This window comes from Sturnus vulgaris, chromosome 7, assembly GCF_052056855.1.
Source record: "Sturnus vulgaris isolate bStuVul1 chromosome 7, bStuVul1.hap1, whole genome shotgun sequence".
Lineage (NCBI taxonomy): Eukaryota > Metazoa > Chordata > Aves > Passeriformes > Sturnidae > Sturnus > Sturnus vulgaris.
Genome location: NC_142249.1, coordinates 6,276,688 through 6,297,775, shown reverse-complemented (window position 1 = coordinate 6,297,775; position 21,088 = coordinate 6,276,688). Strand labels below are relative to the sequence as shown.

General features: G+C 40.8%; 1 protein-coding gene across 1 annotated transcript in view; it reads left to right on the top strand.

Annotated features, from left to right (window-relative positions):
- SPAG16 (sperm associated antigen 16) overlaps positions 1-21,088 on the top strand; it is a 360,207-nt gene that overhangs the window by 159,065 nt on the left and 180,054 nt on the right. The window contains exon 11 of the mRNA XM_088167654.1: positions 11,300-11,443. Coding sequence (XP_088023780.1) covers positions 11,300-11,443 — 144 coding nt within the window. The remainder of the gene's footprint in view (positions 1-11,299; positions 11,444-21,088) is intronic.

The following is a 21,088-nucleotide window of genomic DNA, read 5'->3' as shown; positions in this document are numbered from 1 at the left end:
TTCTGCTTTCTTCACTGTTATGCCTATGGACATCAAATGGGGACGAAGAGATGGGAAGAGAATTTGTCAAATATGCCAAATATCAAGTAGCAAACATTGAAGAAATTCCATAGTCTCCAAGGGCTTGGCTTTGCCCAAGAGGGTAATACATTTCTGTGAGTGACTGTACATAATTCCATAGCAGAACTGCAAACAAAAATATGACTTTATTCTCCTAAAACAGCGTTGCTTTGTTCAAGTCTCACCAAATATTCAGAAATCCTTAACCTCTTACTGCCTGTGAAGATTAATCCATAGGAGTCCAAGGAATGACATGGTAGAACATGGAAGAGTCAGGCTATAATTCTCTAAGTCAGTGTTTTCTATGGATATTTTCTCTGATGTAGTAACTAGAGTTTAATATGCAGCTGGCCTGATTTTAAAGTAAAATTCTACAGAAATAAACCAGGATAATTAACTATCACAACAATTTAGCAGAGGAAATGGTGGCTTTTCCTGTATTTAAGGTTTTAAAATCAATTGTGTTCCTTTCTAAAGAGTGAGTTTTAATAGAAACTAATGAAATGGCTTGGGCCAGGAACCTCTTGGTTGAACTCCACAGGCTGAGTTTCAGTTTGGGAATTTGCTTAGGAAATCAGTTCTGTTCAGTGTTTTCATTAGCAGTGAGTAGGATGGAATACAGAGTAGCTTATAAAGTATGCAGATGACACCAAGCTGTGAGGATCTGGAAATGCTTTTCTGTATCAGATCAGAATTCAAAATAAACTTGGCAAATTGCAGAGATGGTCTGAAATCAGCAAGATGAACTCGAATTAAGTGAAGTGCCACATCATATATTTAGGAAAAAGAATTTAGGTAAACAAATTCAATACCTGTTAAGAGGAAAAACAGGTAAAAAGGTCTGCAAGGCTGCTGTTGCAAACTAAGGAAATTAATTCTATAATTGTGGAATGTGTGAAGAGGGATGCTGTGTCTGTAATGTTGGGTAATTACTCCAAATTAGGGCTGAATTGACATGCTGTATCCATGTTTGGTTATGACTTCTAAAAAGCCTCTGGAAAACTGCATCACTTAGAGAATTGAGTTTGCCTAAGTTAAGACAATGTTAATAACAACTGTCTGATATATAAAGATTTTAAGACAAAAGGGAGAGGCCAACTTTCTCCATATTCGTGAGTGAAAAATTAATGGAAATTTTGGCTATTTGCACTCACAGTGATGAGGGTTGTGTTTTACAAAACACTTTTTGAAGCCTGAACCCCAGAAAAAGCCACCTAGAACCTGCTTTTCAAGGAGAAGTTCTGTAAATCTGTGCTGGGTGTACCTTCCTCAGCCCAAGGTGGATGATGCCTTTCAGCACACGTGTCTCCAACTGTGCAGGAGATGAATAAACAGCTTGAAAAACTTTTCTCTTTAAATTCCACTGGGAAAGTGGAATGACTGCTTTTTTTCCTTGTAGGATTGCAGCTACAACTTGGGATCATGAGAGAATTTGTGAAGCCCAAATCCATTTCTCTCTCATACACATAACACCTGGTTACAGAGATCACCAGAAGAACAATGTGATTCATAGCTGCTGACTTTGCCTCTTAGTCCTAACTGTGAAGAAACTATTTATTTATGTAACTTTCTTCCCACAAGAGTTTCCATTAATTCTGTTGATGGAAGCATTTTTCAGCATTACGATAGTGAAATAAAGCACAGAACATTAAACCCTTCTCTGCCTCCAAAAGTGAGAAAGAAACAGTGGCAGGAAGCTGACCTTGAAAAGGTAATGCTTTGGTTTCTGATTAATTTAGAAATCGGAGTTAGTTTGATGCTCTAATTGCCAATTATATTTTTAAATATTTTCCTTTATCAACCTTGATAATTTAACAGAATTTACCAATTGGCAAGTTTCAAGTACTTTTTCTTCCAAACTCTTTTATACCACAACATTGCTCCTAATCATCTGTGAAAATGCTGCCATGCAACAGAAGACTGGGAATTGCTAACAGTAATGATGGAAACTAATTCAAAGCAGGCCACAGGTAGAAACTTTTGTGAAAGCAATCTGCATCTTTTCAAGTTGGTCAAGCTAGAAGAGCCTTTTAGAAAAGCAGTTTTTTTCATTCCAAAGGAAGCCCAGCCTTTATCTCTCTACCCAACAAGTACCTAATGCACAGGACAAAAAGAGAGGCAACAGGGATGGATTGAGTAGGGAAAGTTTTGGCCAAGTTTGCCAGCATTGCAACATTTCCCTTTGCTTCTCTGCCCATGAAGTGGCTCACAAGCAGAGGTGCAGTGTGCAAATGCACAGGGCTTTCCTTTGCCAAGCTTTGCCCAGGGTCTGACCCTGGTTTTCTGTGTCTCTCCCCTGCTGCCCTGGAGAGCTGTTCTGAGAGCTGTGATCCCTTCTGGAGCTGCCTTCCAGAGGCTGCACATCCCACCTAATCTCCTTACAGTTTTGGATGCTGTGATTTAATACTCCTAGGGGGCTGCCTTTTGCTAAAAGAAGTGATGGAGCATTTTTCATGAAGGGATAGTAAAAGGTGAGTGACAGACAGTGTGAAACGTGGCATAAATCATTGCAGGCACGGAAGTGCAGCTCTCACTCCAGAGGAAAGCTATTAGGAAAGGATGTCGATGTTTTAACTTTTTAATTGCATTTACTTGTTTGTTGCCACTCTCATTCTTTTTGCTTTTGGCTTAATTATTTCTCCCTAAAGTATGCTGCTGACCTAATAAGTTGACTAAGCTTGAAAAATTGATTCAGATACATATTAAATAAGAGCTTGTGAGCTACAGTCAGTGAGCAAACCCTGAGTTAGTTATTTCTTTAATAGCACCCTGAGTCTTACCAAAAAGCACCCCAAGTATTCGACCTGTCTCCTGTTCACAGCTTTGTCAGCATCTAAATTTTATGACAATTTAAATAAATATAAAAATCAAGCCAAACCCCACCCCTAGATTTTTCACTGAAAATAAACAGTGGTTCTGTGTGTGGAGGAAAGTGGTTTGTTCCTTGCCTGCTGCTCAGGTTTAAGGCAGTTTAGAGGGGAGCTGTTTCTGTCTTGTGTGACAGCTGATGCTGTAGACTAAGTGATTTTTTTTTTTCCTGTGGCCAGCAGGAAAATTATCAACAAGCTCGTCAGCACAATAAAAGGAATGAATAAGTAAAGATTCTCTAAGAAGTAATTTAGATTCATGCCTGTTGTTATTTATGGACATTCTAGATAAAAAGCTTAATGTTAGGGTGCAGAGGTTTACAGTACATGAGACTCTAATGGCATAAACACTTTACATATTATTACATAGGTTCTATACAGATCTTGCCCTCATGTGATTAAGGACTCAATCTTGAACAGGATTATGGATGTTTTTAAATTAATATGCTGTGAAATCAGCAGTGCTCCTGGTACTGCATAATTCAGGAATATGCATGTGTCTTTAAAGGATGAGGCCTCTGAAAACACATGCAGAATAACAGCATAGTTTTGACTTTTTCTCAGATTTGATCCAGGGCCAAACTTTGTTGTTAAGAAGAAGATAATTTGATATTGGCACCAGTCAAATCTAACACAGTAAAACCTGGGTAGGTTACAACACTCAGTTAATACAGAGTGATGCATTTTGACAATTGCACATGGAGTGGATAAACAGAAAGTGATCAGAGAATGCCACAAAATGGATGTTCTGAATTTATCTCAACTGTGTCTGTATCAGGGACTTAACAGTGATGTTAATACAATTATTAATCAATAATATTAAATTATTAATCAAGAATATTAAATACAATTGTTAATACAATAATGTCAATGCAGTTACTTTTGGAGGCACTTTATATAGCAGGGAGAGTCCACTTCCTGAAATTGGGTTTTTTGGTTTTTTTTGAGAGGAGAACTGGGTTTGCCAGTTAGAAAGTGTGTGAATTTATTCCACTTCACTGGAATAAATATGTTTGCTGCTGCTCTACAGCTGAGAGTGAAGATTGTGTGCATGGGGGCTAGAATGAGTACATGAACTCGACTGTGAATTTGGAAGTTGTTTGGCCTCTAGAGATACAAGTTCAAGTCTCTGGCAGACTTCTCTCATTATTTTATGGGGTGTACCAAGGTCTGCTGGGCAGTCTAGAACGTTAACTTCAGGTATGTTGAGATTCTAGCAAGTTTTCTCCCTCCCAAATCCTGAGTCACAGGAGCTTGGGAAGCAGCCAGGAATTTCACCAGACAGGATAGAGTTTGTAAAGCATTGCTGTGACTGAGATCTATCATTGGCTTCCAGATGGGCATTTACAGAAATTAAACAAAAGCTAGGAGCTTGTGCTATGAGTGTTTTCCCCTTCTTATGTTCTTTTATGTTTTTGTTTTATTTTCTTTAAATTTCTTTTTCCTTTTTTTTTTTTTTTTGGTCTGTTTTAGTTCTTATCTTCTCTATTGAGAGCATTTTTCCCCTCTTCCATTTCGTCAAGAAAAGATAAAGTTTGAGATCTCAAACAGGAACGTAAGCTATTCAGTTATGCTACAGTTGCATAATAAAACCCTGAATTAAATGTCAGGGTTATAATTATTACAGAAGAATGCTTTCAGATGAGATCAGGTAACTCAAGCCAAGATAAAAAAGGTGGTACAAATGACTGTATTAGAGAGATGATATTCAAAGAAGGCATGTTAGGAGGAGTTGCAACAGGCAAAATTCTTGAAAGTGGTTATTTTTTATTTTTTGCTTTCACTCAGAGTCAGGATTGAATGCTCCAGAGATGGATTTTTGTTCTGACTTGGTTGTTTATTAAATCTTATCCAAAGTACAGAGAGTTCTTTATTACTTTTAGCTATCAAGCTAAAAGTGAGAAAATGGAGGTGAATTTAGGTAGTTACAAGGTGTTTTAAAGCCTAGCTATCCAATTAAAAGCTAACACCTATATTATTTATATTTTTGACCCAATGACCAAACACCTGTGACCTGCACTGCAGTACTTTCTATCCAACCAAAAATTACTGCCTGAAATCATGAAGGAGAAGGAACAAGAAGAGACAACACCCAAGAACTTCCATTTTGTCCCATACCTATTACTATAGTGTAAAACTCCAAATTCCAAACCCTTCCCCATGTGAAAGCACACACTTCTATTTCACTACACACCCATGATTTTAACTCCATCACTCAAATTTGGAGCCTTCTCCAAGGCCTCAGGTCAAAAGCAGTGTTCTCCTGGGGGTCAGTGCCAGAAAGCACAGAAAGCTCAAAACTCCCAGGCTTCAGGGTTTCAACACAAAATGATTGATTAGGCTGTTGGGATGTGTTTAGTTGTAATTTCTTGGCAGGTTAATCTTAGCTGAGAGCATTTGTGTGGCAGTGTGTCCCCTTTCTTTGGCCTTATGTGCCCCGAGGCCTCTCAGTGTGGCCAAGGGGTTCCATGGGTCTGTGGGGCAGTGGATGGAGCTGGAATGCTGCTCTTCACCTTGGCTTTCCTCTTGCCCAGCCACCATCATGGAGGGGAGAGGGAAATAATCACAGGATATACAGGTTGGGAGAGACCTCCAAGATCATCAACCAACCCATGCCCTAACACCTCAACTAAACCATGGCACTGAGTGCCACATCCAGGCTTTATTTAAATACATCCAGGGATGGTGACTCCACCACCTCCCTGGGAAAACCATTCCAATACTTTATTATTCTTTCTGTGAAAAACTTTTTCCTTATATCCAACCTGTATTTCCCTTGGCATATCTTGAGGCTGTGTCCTCTGGTTCTGTCAGTGCTGCCTGGAGAAGGGACCAACCCCACCTGGCCACAGGCACCTTTCAGGGAGTTGTAGAGAGGGATGAGGGATGTGCTGCAGCAAAATCTCTGTGCTCTCTGTCATTCCCTTTCCCCTCTGGAAGTGAGAGAATTTCCATGACTGCTGCTGCCAGCCCTCAGTCCGTGAGGTAAAACTGGACCTTCCCTTGATGTGATTTGTGTTGTGTGAGCCCTACTCGTTTGCCTGTGGTACATGTGGAGGCTGACCCTGTTTGCAGTGAGATCCTAGGAGCATGTGATGCAGAAACAAAGACTCTCCAATTATTTAAAGGTAGACAGTGGTATGTTTATGTGGGAGAAATCTCCCACAGGGATGTGTGAGGTACACAAGGCTCTTGCCTTCTTTTATCCACAAATTCTTACATATTCATATAATTGCCCAACACAGCTGTACATATACATCACCTAACCCCACCTAGCCCTGCCTTGTATTAAAATGAGCTCAAAGTCCTTTCACACTTGTGCATTCCTTCCTTCAAATGGGTCAGTGGGTGTTTGGAATGGGTCAGTGTTCTCCTAATGATGAAGTCAGGGAGTCTCCCTCGCCTTCAACTCTTCACCTTTGTCTTGTTTCTATGCTAGGTTCTAGTTCAAGCTCCCAACCTGGTTCTGGCTGGTTTCAGGGCCCAGGTGCAGTTAAAATTCCTTCACTTTAACAATATCCCATCTACCCATCCTGACACAACAAAGCCAAGCAAGTGATTTATTGTCTTAGCTCTACTGGCTCAGCCACTTTCTGCACTGCTTCTACTCTGCTTTGGCAGCTGACTGCACATGAGCCAGCAGCGTGCCCTGGTGGCCAGGAAGGCCAATGGCCCCTGGCCTGGATCAGGAATGGTGTGGCCAGCAGGAGCAGGAGGGTCATTCTTCCCCTGTGCTCAGCACTGCTGAGGCCACACCTTGAGTGCTGTGTCCAGTTCTGTCCCCTCTGTTTAAGAAGGACCTTGAGACACTTGAGCATGGCCGGAGGAGGCAACAAGGCTGGGGAGGGGCTTGGAACACAAAGCCTGTGAGGAATGACTGAGGGAGCTGGGGTTGTTTAGCCTGGAGAAAAGGAGACTCAGGGGTGACCTTATCCCTCTCTACAACTCCCTGAAAGGTGGCTGTGGCCAGGTGGGGTTGGTCTCTTCTCCAAGCAGCACTGACAGAACCAGAGGACACAGTCTCAAGCTGTGCCAAGGGAAATATAGGTTGGATATTAGGAAAAAGTGATCAAGTACTGGATTGTCTGCCCAGGGAGGTGGTGGAGTCTCCGTCCCTGGATGCACATAAAAAAAAAGCCTGGATGTGGCACTCAGTGCCATGGCTTAGTTGAAGTGTTAGGGCATGGATTGGACTCGATGATCTTGAAGGTCTCTTCCAACCCAGTGATTCTGTGAATTCTGTAATCATTAGATGTATAGCTTCTATCCCTCAGCTAAGCTCTGAACCCTTTGATTTTTGTTTCATGTGGGGCTGAGGGAGCAGTGGCCATCCCACTGTTCCTGGGCTCAAGCTGGGTGGCATCAGCTGAGGGGCAGCTCAAAGGTGAGTGCAAGCACCTTGGTGGCAGCTGAGAGGTAGGAAAAGGTGCTTGGGTTGTGCAGTCCTCACATCCACTGACACAGGAATGCTCTGGTTCATTTGTCCTTTGTCTCAGCACAGCTGGCTCATGTCCAGCAAAATCAGACCTGAAATAAAATGTCAGCTTTGCAAACTCTGTGGATTTTTAGGGTGCAGTCCAGCAGTATAACTAAGTATGTGCATGTGAACAATATCACTGATTTCAGTAGGGCTGTTGATGCCCTCTTATTTATATATATTTGTTCTTGTCTGAGGCTGTAACCAGCATCCATCCTCTGGAATTCAGTGCATGTCATGTCCTTGCCTCCAAAACCTGCCCTATGGCAGAGAAAGAAATATCAGCAATTTCCCAACAGTTTCCACTATAAAACCAAGGTTTTCAGGCAGTTGTAACTTTACCCAAATGTAACTGCTCAGCCCAAAATTTCCTGTGCTAGGTATGGTGAGCAAGGCTGACTTTTTGTGTAAGAAAATGTTGGTTCAAATATTTCTGTCACTAGGAAAAATGCATTTGTTTTTTTTTTTTTAATCTTGCAGGAACTTTGTTGCTCTCATATTTTGGAGCAAGAAATGCAGCAGAAGAGCTTTCTGGTCTGAAAGCAGCTACTGGCATTAACAAGAAACCTCTTTGCCAGTACCCAGGAATGCAAATAATTTTGATCAAATCATTAAGTTCTAAAAATTACATATCACAAGCAATATTCAGTACAATGCTGTATTAGAATTTGGCAGATGAATGTTGTCTATATTGAGAACATATTTTTCTGTATAAATCCTATATATGAAACCATAGAAAATTGGATTTTGTCCTTCTTTCTGCCACAGAGAAACTGGGTGAGGCTGGGTAAGTCACTTAGGAGTACTAAGCTGGTGATATATTTTGCATTTTTCATTCTCTGAGTGCCTAATTTTGAGACAATTTAGGTTAGGTTTTTATTTATTAACCTACAAGCAGTGTCAGTTTTGTGTGTGGAATGCCCAGTCCCTCTCCTAAGCACGATGGTACCCATCTACCTGGGTAAGAGCTGAGGGTGTGCTGAGAGCTGGGGGAACAGGCTGGTCATGGCACATTGGTTCCAATGTTTCAGAAACCCTGGTGCCAGGAAGTTTTTCTCCACGTGGATCTGAGATCTGCCCTCCCTCAAGTTAGTGGCTGTATTAAAAACCCAGCTGATGTTCCCCAGGCAGCTCTGGGTGCAGCACTTTTTGACCTGAAGGTTGATTTTGTGTGTGAAGTGGTCAAACGTGGAACATCCTGAAAGTATTTTGCATCAGAAGATACTGTATTTTTATTTATGGCTCAGTCAAAATAAATTAAAATAATCGATGATTGTTTTGAAAGCAAATTACTGGGAGTACTATATATCTACCATGGCAAGTGCTGAAGAGATGAGAATGTCTTATAATGCCAGAGTGAGTTGTGTAAACAAGGGTATTTATATACTCAACAGCAGCAAATCTCCAAGAGGGGAGGGCTGGGTTTTTTTCTTGGCTGAGTCTCCACTGATCCCACTTTATCCCAAAGGAGGAGGAGAAGAAAACTAATGTTCCTATCACACATGTTCCATTATTGATTTCCATTCCAATCCACCCAAAGTCTTCTGTGCTGGAAATAATTAGACCCTGTGAACAGAGATGAAGCAAAAATCTATACAATGCTGGATTGCCAGAAATGAAGACAAGGGTGCCTAATTAATGCTGCATATAGAATGCCTTTTGGATGAATGGGCTTCCCTTTCTCAGAAGCAGCTCAACAGCAGTTGTGTCACAAATTTGCTGTTAATTAAATGGTGCTCACTGTGTGCCTGTAAAAATGGCAAGGAGGAAGAAAAACATTGGACAGCAGCAGAGCTGTACAAAAGCTCAAAGACTGTGAAAAACAAATTTGCAGCTTTCGTATGGATACTTTCTTCCATATGTAATTCACTTTATAGATTTTCCCAAAGCTTCATAGGAATGTCTGGTCACTGCAGAAGTTGGAGCATTTCAGAAGTTTGACTGGAAGTGTATTGGGAGGGTTGAGGGTGGACAAAGCAAGATGGATGAGAGCACAGCTGGATGGATGAGAGCACAGCTGGATGGATGAAAGCACAGCTGCAGCCTGGCCAGGGTAGAAGGATTGTCCAGGAAGAGAGTCAGGGTCTAGAGGAAGACACCAGGTAAAATTTTCTCTGCATGAAAGGTGAACTGAAGGTGAGCAAAGCTGTATAATGCCCCTTGGGAACTGACAGGGCAGATCTTTAGGAAGATGTAAGAGAGCTGATGGAAAGGCTTCACAGCAGCCCCCACTAGGAGCAGAAATGTCTGGGGGGAAAAACTGGAGGGGTCTGAAGTGTCTGAAGCAGGTTAAGAGAAAAATGTCAGCTGTATGCACATGCAGATAGCAGCAGAGGGGTTGTTGGTGCTTCAGAAGTCTCTGTAGTAGAGGGATTCTGGGACAGCTCTTCTTGTCCTGTAATTTGCAGGCCACTGGTGCCTTTTTCCAGCATTTAATTCTCTCCTTTTATCTCTATTCCCCCCTTGCTCTTCTAGATATCTGCTGTGGCCAATCTAAGTGATACAACTGCTCTCTGTGCATCTCTGGAGAATTTAAATAGCATCATTCCCTCCTTCTCTTTTCTCCTTTCAATGCAGAAGGACTTTATCCTCTTTAGGAAAAGACAGGAAACATTTTTTTTCTAAGAAACTAGAGAATGAGTAAATCTCAGGCTCCTCACTCGAGCAGATGGATTCAGCTGATGAGTCTGTAGGAATCTTCCTAGGCTGGGAATTAAACTGCAAGAATAGATGTTTTCTGATGAAATTCTAGTTGACATAAATATATTTTTACTATGGATTTGATAGAGGGAATTATTTTTCCCAGTATAGTAGATGCTATGGTTCTAGTTTAGGAATTTTATGAAATAATTTGAGTGCAAGAGAAAGGTACTAATAAAAAAGGCTTTTATGACATTGTGCCTTCTAAGTTCTCTCTTTTCTTCCCATTTGGGTGCTCAGCATTGTCTCTGTCTCCTCTCATTCTGCTTTAATAAGTGTTTTTCTCTCTGAGCTGTCGGCCCTGATGCACGGCTGAAATAGGTGCACACACAGGTTGTGATTCCTCTCCCCATTATTGCATTTTGACTCTGAATTCCAGATTTAATCTGTCTAAATATCCACTTCTGGGAACTAAAGTCAACTACTAGAACTTTTTGATGTTCAACAAATAGTAAGGCATTACAATGATTTAAATCAAATAACCAAATCCGTATGAAATGTGCTACTTGTTATCTTTCCAACAGATTGATTTTCTTCCCTGGATCCATTTTAAGCTGCACTGCAGTTGCTAAATCAAAAATAAACGGAGTTTTCAGTCTAGGGTTGTGTTAAGTGTATGATTTCCATTACATCGCAGCATGCTACATATTAAAAATGAAAACATGGAACAGATTTTGAGTACAGAATTGAAATGAATTTTCTGACCTAGTCCCAGTGAATGGGCTCTAAAGTGCTGGCAACAACTGTAGCTTCTGGACTGTAATTATCGTTGCAGTTATTCACAGTGGTAGGAGACTTTACACCTGTAGGCACAAGTGGGGACAGGCTGCTTTTTGAAATTAGTTTGGATAAGTGGGTAAGTTAATCATGTTGGTACAGCTTGTTACCCTCTTGTATGTTTGTTAGAATGTAACCTAACAAAGTATTTCAAAGCATTGTTTCAGTGTTAAGTGGAACTTCAAGAGAGTGTGAAAACAATTCTGGTTTCACAGAAATCAGTAATGTTCTTTTTTCTCCATCAACAGCAGCAGCTCATCTCCACACTATGTATTTTGAATTCTCATGAGCTTAGAAAGCATCACTGTTTGCCCAGCCCATCAAGAATCAGATTTCTGGGGTTATTGCCCTGAGTTAAATGGATATTTTGGATTGGTACTGGTACAGAACATAACCTGCCTCTCTTTTCTCCCTCCAGCTTGGCTGTACACCCCCAAAAAAAAATAGTGCTGAGCGGTGGCGATGACCGCCTGTGGAAGACGTGGGGCTTCCCTGATGGCAACATCCTCCTGACAGGGGAAGGGCACACGGATTGGCTCTCAGGATGCTGCTTCAGGCCCAGGTCAGTGCCCAGAGTCCCTGAACTGGCCCTGCTCCTTCATTCCCTGCCTGCTTTGCTGCCTCTCTGCTCTCAGGGACACCCTGCACTCCCTGCTGAATTCCCAACCGTGTACATAAAATGTTCCTCTGCCTTTCACAGTGTTGACTTAAGACTGATTGCTTTTAGTATTTTGTACATCTTAAACTCTGTCCCCGTGGCAGTGCACGTAACAAGGAGTAATAAGCTTTTCAGGTATTGCAGTATTCATTTTCTCCCTGTTCGTGCACTGAGGCAAACACAGTCCCGTTATTAATAATACTGGAAAGTTGACTCGTATTACGCATTATTTGTCATATGACTGAGAGTATTTGGGTTCACCTAGAGAATAAGAATATGAGCTTTCCTGCCCTTTCATCGTATGGATTTGAAGCTGAATTAATAAATGGAAGTGAGCACTGAAAATAAAAATTAAATATTTAAGTTACAAGGGTCATGGAAAGAGGGCAAACGTGAATTAGGTTTTTTGGTCTTTCTGTTGAAAAATAGGACACCATTTTACTCTCAAAACTAAAATGCATTTGATAAGGCTGTGCTTCTATATGTTGAAATTACTTTGAATCAGATTTGTGAGGCAGCAGTTTAAATAGAGTTCTTTACTGTTAATGTAATAAAAGTCTGCCAGGCTATTCACCTGAGGCTCGGTTATAAAAGGAGCATTATTAAGCCTTCAACCTTGTATTTTCATTGTATTTATTTTATGAAGCAATATTAGCTCTCTTCTTCATGAGGAGGAAATGTATCCTATTTAATTTCATGGTTCCTCCTGATTTCTGAGTTTGTAATGAGCTACCAAAGGCACACACAGTCCTCTAAACACAAGAAAATCCCCTCCTTCTTTTCAAAGCATCAAGAACCAGGAGTCACGCTTTCTGGGATGAATTAAACATGCACTTTCTCTTCTCTTGCATCTTTCTCTTAAGAAAAACAGACTTTTCCTTCAGATGCTTGTGTTTTCACTGTGTTGTCTTTTTCACGTGTATGTCCTTAGAAACAATTACATTTAAAAGAAGAGGATAATATTTAACTTAAATAATTGCTTATAGTACTTGAGGAGAGCAATGGAAGGTTCAGCTTCTTGTTTCAAGGTGGTAGGAAAATTTGTGTATTGCTGCATGACAGATTTCAGAGTTTGTGGGTGCTGGACATGGTTTAAACTTGCAGCTAAACAGAATGCTGCCTTTTCCCCCTTACCTGTTGTGAATATAAAACTTAGCACAGGGGAAGAAAGGGAAATACGATTAGAAGAGCATATTATCATTTATAAAGCTGCTGAGCATACTAATCAGATTTCGATAATGCATTGTTACCATGACACCCGCTGACTCAGAGACTCAAAACTATTTTCTCATTAGTCTCTGACCAGCATACAGTCCTTTCAATAGGCTTTGCTATTTCTCATTCAATTATTGAAATTAAAATGAGTTGAGGTACATCATTATTCTCTTGCAGTATAAATTGACTCCTGCTGAATGCCCTGGTGTGATTCAAAAGAAGTGCTGTTAAAATATTGTCTTCTGTTACTGTATAAAATATATAATGTGGCAGAATACGTTTAATCATATTTTTAATTTTTTTAGTAAATTTTTTTTAGATAGGAGACTTTTATATATCCGTTTTTCCTGGAAGCAAAACCAATTACTTAAAAATGAAGAGTTGTCATAGATTTTTTTTCTTTTTCTGGAATCAAATGTAGATTACTTCTAGTTTTGTTCCCATTTTAAAGATTTGAAATTATGTTCACCCCAGAAGTGGAAAAGAAAAGTATTTTTGTGCTGTTGTGTTGTTGAATAGTGGCCTGGGTAGAACTTTCATAGTTCTACAGTCTTTCCAGTTTGTCCTGTGTGAGGTCACTTCTCCTCTGTGTTTCTTCTCTCTCTGTAAAATCAGGTTTAGAACAACCTCCACCTCTGGTGTGAGAAGTGTTCTGTGTGCAGCCACACAGGAGTCTGCTGTCAGATCATCTGCTACAGCATCATGCAATAATTGTAATGTTAATAATATTGCATCATGCAATAACCCACACCTGACACCCAGGCACTAATGATTTGAGGAGAGCTGTGATGGGTATTTATGCTTCTGCACATAGAAATGACTGAAAATCCCAGGAATCTGGGGGTTTATGTGCTCACAGAGTATGACTTAAGCAAGGCTCTTTCTCATGGTCGTCTCTGTGCCATCACTGTGTAAATAGGGGTAAAGCTGCCACTAGCACTGGTGGCTGGGAAGATCTAGAAACTTGAAGCTAAAGAGCTGTTGGGTTGATATATCCCCAGTGGCTCCAAGAGCCACGAGAGAACATGGTTCTAGGAAGTGGCAATAACGAGGTAAAGGTGTGTTTTAGGCTCTGGACCAGGCATTACAGAAATGAGCATTGTCCTTAGGAACTTTCCCAGGACTGATGGACCACACTGTCCCTAAGCATCATCATGGAGCCAAAGAGCTGTTGGCTGGAGGATCTTCCCCCATCCCCCCACTGGCCATGTGCTTCATTCCACAGTGATTTTTTGCTGAAAACCACCTCTCTTTCACTTGTGATCAAAGCAGGGTGAGGTTAGACAGTGCTGACACTCCAGGGCTGCTGCTGTGTCACATCTGGGTCAGCACAAAGGGGCTGGGTGCCCCATGTGTCCTCCCTGCAGTGGCTCCCAGGACAGGGGATGAAGGGCAGCAGCCTGGCTGTGTGCATGTGAGGAGAGCAGAGCAGCTCCCTGCAGAGCTGAGACTAAAGCATGGCCTGAAGCTTTTAAAATAAAAGTAGAACTTCAAACAGATCCTGTCATCTGCAGCTCGTGGCAGCTGGGAGGAGGGAAGAGAACAGTGCTTCCTTCTTTGAAACTCAGGTGACACCTGGTCAAACTTCAAAAAAAACCAGTGGTTTTACTCTGGTCTGGCTGAACGCTGCTTTGCAGATGAATTAGCTGTCTCAAGCCCTGTCACTATTGAAAAATTTAATGTTTTTCAGCTTGCATTTTCTAGATGTAAGGGAACGAGGGAGTCAGAATGTCTCCTGACACAGTCATACACAGAGGCTTTGTGGTAAGAATCTGGAGAGCTGGGGAAGAGCTGTGTAGGGCACCTGTGAGTGCCAGGTGACTCAAATATTTGAAATATCAGACAAAAATCTGCATCTTCTGCCAGTTTCCAGAATAAGCTGAGGATATTGATGCTGTACCTTTAAGGACAATACTCTGATTACACTAAGATATTTCATGGCATATACTAGATTTATTTATCTTGGTTATTAACCTTCCTGGGTGGCTAAAGAATCAAGCTCTGCAGCATAACAGAGGTGTGTGTTAATGTCTGATAAAATCTTAGTGAACAGTAAAATATTGTATTCTTGCCCTGCATGTGGGCTGCTACAATATGTAATATCCTTAATATATTCATAAATATTAATCAAGTCAACTCTTCTAAAATGTTTGTATCTCCTTTCATGCAAACATTGTCTGGTTCTGTGGAATACAATGAATTTCTGAATTAAGTACAAACTCTAAGTTCTTGAAGCTATTTAAAACTTGCACTGAAAGTTGTCAGATTGTCAACTCCTTTGTAATGTCCTGTTCCTCTAAGAAAGAAGCAGAATTTCTGGTGTTCCTCAGTTACTGAGGAAAGAAATCCAAACTGTTATCGATTTATTACTACATAAAAATTGCTGCAGCAATTACCTTTAACTGTGTGGATTTTCTAGAAGTTCTATTGCTATTGGAAAAACTAGACGTGGGTATTACCTCCTCTGTAATTAATAAAAAACTAAAGAAGAGCTGGAATAAGTATGTTCATGCATCAAACATTCACATGAAGGCATGTAATGTTTGATACCCTAGAAGAAGGTGCCAGTGAGGGGAAACAAGAACAACCCATGTTCTTCCAGAACAGAGGCAGCTCTGGGTGGTATTTCTCAAAGCTGGAGGAGGTGATGTTGCTCAGATGGAAATTGGTGCATAGACAGACATAGAAAGACAGCCCTGTAGAGAGAGAATTAGCAGAATTATTCTGGAATACACTGGAATATATGGAGGATGCATGTGAGGAATTGGAGAGAAATTGAATGAGATGTGGAGGGAATGCAACTCCAGATGGGCTTGAATTCACACAAGAAGCTTTGAAGGGAATTCTGTAGTACATGGGAGCAGGCTGTGGGTAACTGATCACTGTGGTGGCCACTCAAAACCAAGTCCAAAATGTTGCTGACAATCCAGAGTGGGGAAAAAGGACTGGGATAATATTTGCCCAAAGTTTTCAAGAGCAGTGTCTAATAAATAAATAAATAGTGTATGTAAGACTCTGATAGAGTGGAAGTTATTTTCTCATCATACAAAAATTCTCAGAAAAGTTTTTATAAAATCTTCTTAAAAAAGCAAATTCCTGAGTGGAATTGAAGTCAGAATAAATTTTGACACTGAAATTAATTCATACTCAGGTAAGCCCCTAATTTTATTTTTTACACTATTTTAATTTCTTTTTTGATCTTATCATTTGTGAAGAAGCTATCCAGGGCTGACTTTGAGTGGAAAAAGGATAGACTGAAAAGCCCAGCAGAGACACCTCTGAAGAGTGATGGGAGCAAGGGCCAGAATTCAGGAGGGGAGGACATTCCCAGAAAGGAGAGGCAGCTGGGTTTGATCCAGCCAGGCTCAGATGTTCTGAGGCTCTTTGCTCACTGCATCTCACAGGACTCTGTGCTTGGAGGGAAACTTGGAGGAGCAAAAAATCACACCTGACAGCTTGGCAGGGCCAGGCACCACTCGTGAATCTCTCAGTGGACATGCCTTTGTAGTTTGAGAGCCTGAAGTGCTTTGATTATCAAGGTGAATTACAAGGTGTGCTCTTTGTTCATCCCCCACCTCTGCTGCTCTTGGCTCCCCACAGACTGTGCCCCTGAGGAGTGTCCCAGTCCTGGGAGCTGCTGATGCACCAACCCACACCAATCTTCTTGACACTCATCATATCCTCAGGTAGCAGTGTGTGGTGAGAAACGTGTGCAGGGGATGAGGGAGTCACACAAAATCTGATAGTTCAGATAAATGACTGCTTCCTTAGTTACAAATTGCAAATAGTATCTTTTAAATAGCTGAGATGGTACTGGGCCCACGAATCCTCAGCAAGTGAAAGGCACTTGATGACATACAGAGAAGAGTAGGTTCTTTATTCACAGTAGCAAGATAATTTTAAAAATTCTACTAACATCAAATATATTTCTCCTTGTGCTTTAATAATTCCTAATGTCGTTCTTCGACTCATTTTTATTTCTATGAGAAGAAGCAGGAATTATCTATTATATAATTTTGTTTAATGTACTGGCTTCCAAGATTTGATGCTGGAGTTATTTGGTGAAACTAGAGGGACTTAGAGAACAGTCACTGCCGAAGTTATGATTCCAGGATCTAGAAGATGTTGCTACAATTTAATGTTTGTTTTAGTGAAATGCAGCAGCATTTGTCTGCATGGAAACTGTAATTTAACATTAAGCAGTGGGATTTGACTATGCTACTGCACACTCTTTCTTATTAGAGACCTTCACATATTCTTTTGGACTGTGCAAAACATGTGTCCACGGGGAGAAATTAAGAAAGGTTTGGAGTCAGTGATTTAAAGTATTGGTTTTTGTCACCCATCCTTCAGAGCCACTGAGCAGGCTGGGTCAGCAGTCACACCAAGGTGACACTGTCCATGTAACCCAGCAGAACCAAAGGGAGCTCCTGGAGATGTTGAAACAGGAGCAGGCTGGAAATTCAGCCTCATCAGGGACCTTTTCAAACCCCATTCTGGAATAGTTGCAGCAGTGACATGCTCAGGAGCCCTCCTGTTTGTCATGCTCCAGATTGTTTTCCCAGTGATGTGAAGAGTTGTGTGCCCAATCCCACAAAATCTGCACAGGCCTGGAGCTCCCAGCTAATTCCCTGTGCAGGCTCAGTCTGTGGGGCTCTGCAGTGCCCTTCAGCTGGGCACGTACCTCTGCAGGAGCGAGCTCTGAGCACCAGCTGCCACGTGGGAGTGCCTTCATCATCAGTCAGGGTGAGGAGGATGTTGAGGATGAGGAGGATGAGGATGATTAGGAGGAGGGGGATGATGAGGATGAGGGGGATGAAGATCATGATGATGAGGATGATGAGGAGGATGGTGAGGATGAGGCAGATGAGGAGGAGGACGAAGATGATGAGGAGGAGAACGAGACAGAGAAGGAGGATGAGGAGGAAGATGAGGAGAATCTATGTGATGATGAAGAGGAGGATGATGAAGATGAGGCAGATGAGGAGGAGGAGAGGATGAGGATGATGATGAGGAGGAGGATGAAGATGATGATGAGGAGGATGATGAGGATGAGGCAGATGAGGATGAGGAAGATGATGAGGATGAATGTGATGAGGAGGAGAATGAGGCAGAGGAGGAGGATGATGATGAGGAGAATGAGGCAGATGAGGAGGAGGATGATGAGGATGAGGGGTATGAAGATCATGATGATGAGGATGATGAGGAGGAGGATGATGAGGATGAGGAAGAGAACGAGGCGGAGAAGGAGGATGAGGAGGAAGATGAAGAGAATCTATGTGATGAGGAGGAGGAGGATGAGGCGGGTGAAGATGAGGAGGATGATGAAGATGAGGCAGATGAGGAGGAGGAGAAGAGGAGGATGAAGATGATGAGGATGAGGCAGATGAGGAGGATGAATGTGATGAGGAGGATGACGAGGAGGATGAGGAGAAGAATGAGGCAGAGGAGGAGGATGGTGAGGAGGAGGATAAAGAGGACGATGAGAAAGATGAGGATGAGGCAGATGAGGATGATGAGGAGAAGGAGGAGGGTGATGTCAGCCTTGACCCTCCTGCCCAGCCACTGAGCCAGCCAGAGTGACAGCCCTCCCAGGGAAGGGATTTGGAGATTGCTGGTGTATCTAATAAAAGTGCAAATGATAAAATAAAAATAAAGTGTATGTAATAAAAGGTCCATGGACAGTGAGCTAGAGAACACTTTCCCTGCTGGCTCTGGAGCTGTAAATGCTGAGTTTCCCACTATACATTAAACAAGGCTGAGACTTGAAAGCTCCTCTAAGCATTAACATAAAAAAGAGTTGTAAGACTCAGGTTAATCACAAAGGACTCTGTTGGCTATCAGTGGAATAGAATTATTTTGATTTGTGCTTTGAAATAGTCTTTAAAACCTAATTCAGGTCTCACTGAAGAAACAGATGGTTTTATTTATCTTTTTACTACTATTGATAGCTATGAAAGAAACATGAGATTGTCTGTATGTTCTACTTAGGACTTTTGAACGCCTATTTAATGAAAAGGCATAATGATTTAATTTTTTAGAGGATGTTGAATTCCTGCATAGTTCAATAAAGCCTTTAGTTACCAGATTACATATTAAATTTGCCAGTGGTAAGAAACTTCTTTTGAGTGGCATGATTAATTTTCAGTCATCTAAATGGCTTTATGTAACACACCATATTTAGCAGTGGAGACATCTGTTAAGGTGTTTTATCAAACTGAGCTAATACAGGAGTCAAAAGAAAAAAAAGTTGTATTCATCTATTCTGCAAGGAAAAAAAACTATTTCTGAAGTTTTTTTCATTCAGTTCCCCAGTATACAGTATTCACTGTGTGCTTAGTGTTTTCAAGTACAGCAAAATTTTAATTTCAAAAGTAGCTTTATTTATTTCAAAATCTTTGACAAACTTCATACTTTTTATACAAGGAAATAGTCTCAACATAACATCATTCTCTCTCAAGCTTACAAATCCTACTATTTTTACCTCACAAACGTGCTTGGGTGGGCATTAGATTTCCTTTGGGATTCTCAATCTCATTATTTTTATCAATAAAAAGCCTCTACTGGACAAAGGAATAAATCACATATAAATGAAATATGAGAGATTACATGAGGAGCTCAGCTTTTGCTTAGTCTAATCCAATATCTTTGGCCAAACGTCTCAATGTCAAAGGCTTTATAAGTATTCTACAGGATCAGTCTGGCAAAGAGAAATCAATAACCAGGTAATGGATTTGATTAAAATTTTTCCCTTCCACCCACTCCCACAAGCCAAATGTTTCTACCCATACTAATCTCTTCCAGCATGTGGAACTGTTGGTTATTCTCTGTGGGGTTTTGAGATGTAAATACATACAGAAATATGTTTTAAAATTTCAAAGAGCTCTGTTAATTATTGGTGAATATCTGTTTCGAGAAAAAACAGCATTTGTATCTCATTTTTGTTTTCTTTACAGAGCTCAGTTCTGCAATGCACTTTTGGAAAATAAGGATTTATACTAACTGTAACTTTGCTACAGATTTAGACCCTGATTTCTTATTCAGAAGTTGGCTTTTTCTGCTATTCCTGCCACACTGCGGAGAATTTCCTCACACAGGCTGGGGTTCCCAGCAGATTCCATCTCCAAACTTCTGGAGGTTTTCTTTGTTGCTAAATCCTCAGTTGTCTGCTTTACCCCAGTGCTTCTCATCTCCTGTCTCTGAGGTGCTTGTAGTGGCAGCCCATGTGCCATCTGGAAGTTTGCCTCCAAAAACATTCATAATTAGGCCATTAATGTTCTCCAAGGATGTTGCTTTAAAGAAATAGTTTTCCCCATCAATAGAAAGACCAAAGGATGTTCCTAGTGCATGGACCCTGAAGAGCCCATTATATTGATTTTAGGAAGCAAACAGTGTGCAATTCCATAGTGTGGTCACTGAATGGGCTTCACTTTTCATCCAGAATGACCAGGCTTGAATGAAAAACTACCTTTGGCTTGTATTTCTTAGTTGGTGGAAATACTGCCCACTCTGAGTTAGTGATTCACTAATAATATCTCCATTACAATAATTCAGTGAGAGGCAGAAGTGCTGGGGACAGTTGGAGACAGGAGAGGGAGGAATGGCTGGCAGAAGCTGCAGTCCTCCTATTGAGAATTTCAGACGTGGATTTGAAATAACTACAGGAAGAAAATCCATTGTCATAAATGCTGCCTTTTGCTGAAAGCACTCTGCAGTTGCTTTTACAGGTGGCTTTACACACATACTGAACTTCAACAGCAGTGATTGAAAACCTCTTGATAAACTAATGTCATTTCTACTGATTCATTTGCAGCCCCTCCATCACAGATGCTCTTTAAATGCTCTTTTAAAAAGACCTCAGTCTTCATAGCCACAATGTGTGACCTTGGATACATTAGAAATCCTAATGGGGATAAAAAGTTAGCTAGTCTTTGTGTAGTGTTATTTAATTTCTTATTTAATAACCTTACCTTCATAATTTCTCATTTAAATATTATGCTTGCCCATAGGTTAAATAGTTTTTTGAATATTCTGAATGCTTAGCTTACACAGAAATGATGCTATTTTTCTTAAGTGATAATCTCGTGTGCTACATTCTCCCATTATCTGAATTTTAGACCTGAAAACAGACATATTTAATTTGAGGGGCTTTAAACCAATCTGATATTAGGTTGAAAAGACACTGTGATTATCAATTTCACAAAACAGGTGTCAAGTTTAATCTTTCTCTTTCTGACAAAACTTTATTTACTTATTAAGTATCACCATTTTGATGTAATTGTTTTGACTTAGAAATTGCAAGAAAACTTTCTGATCAACTGTGTGGGTAATTAG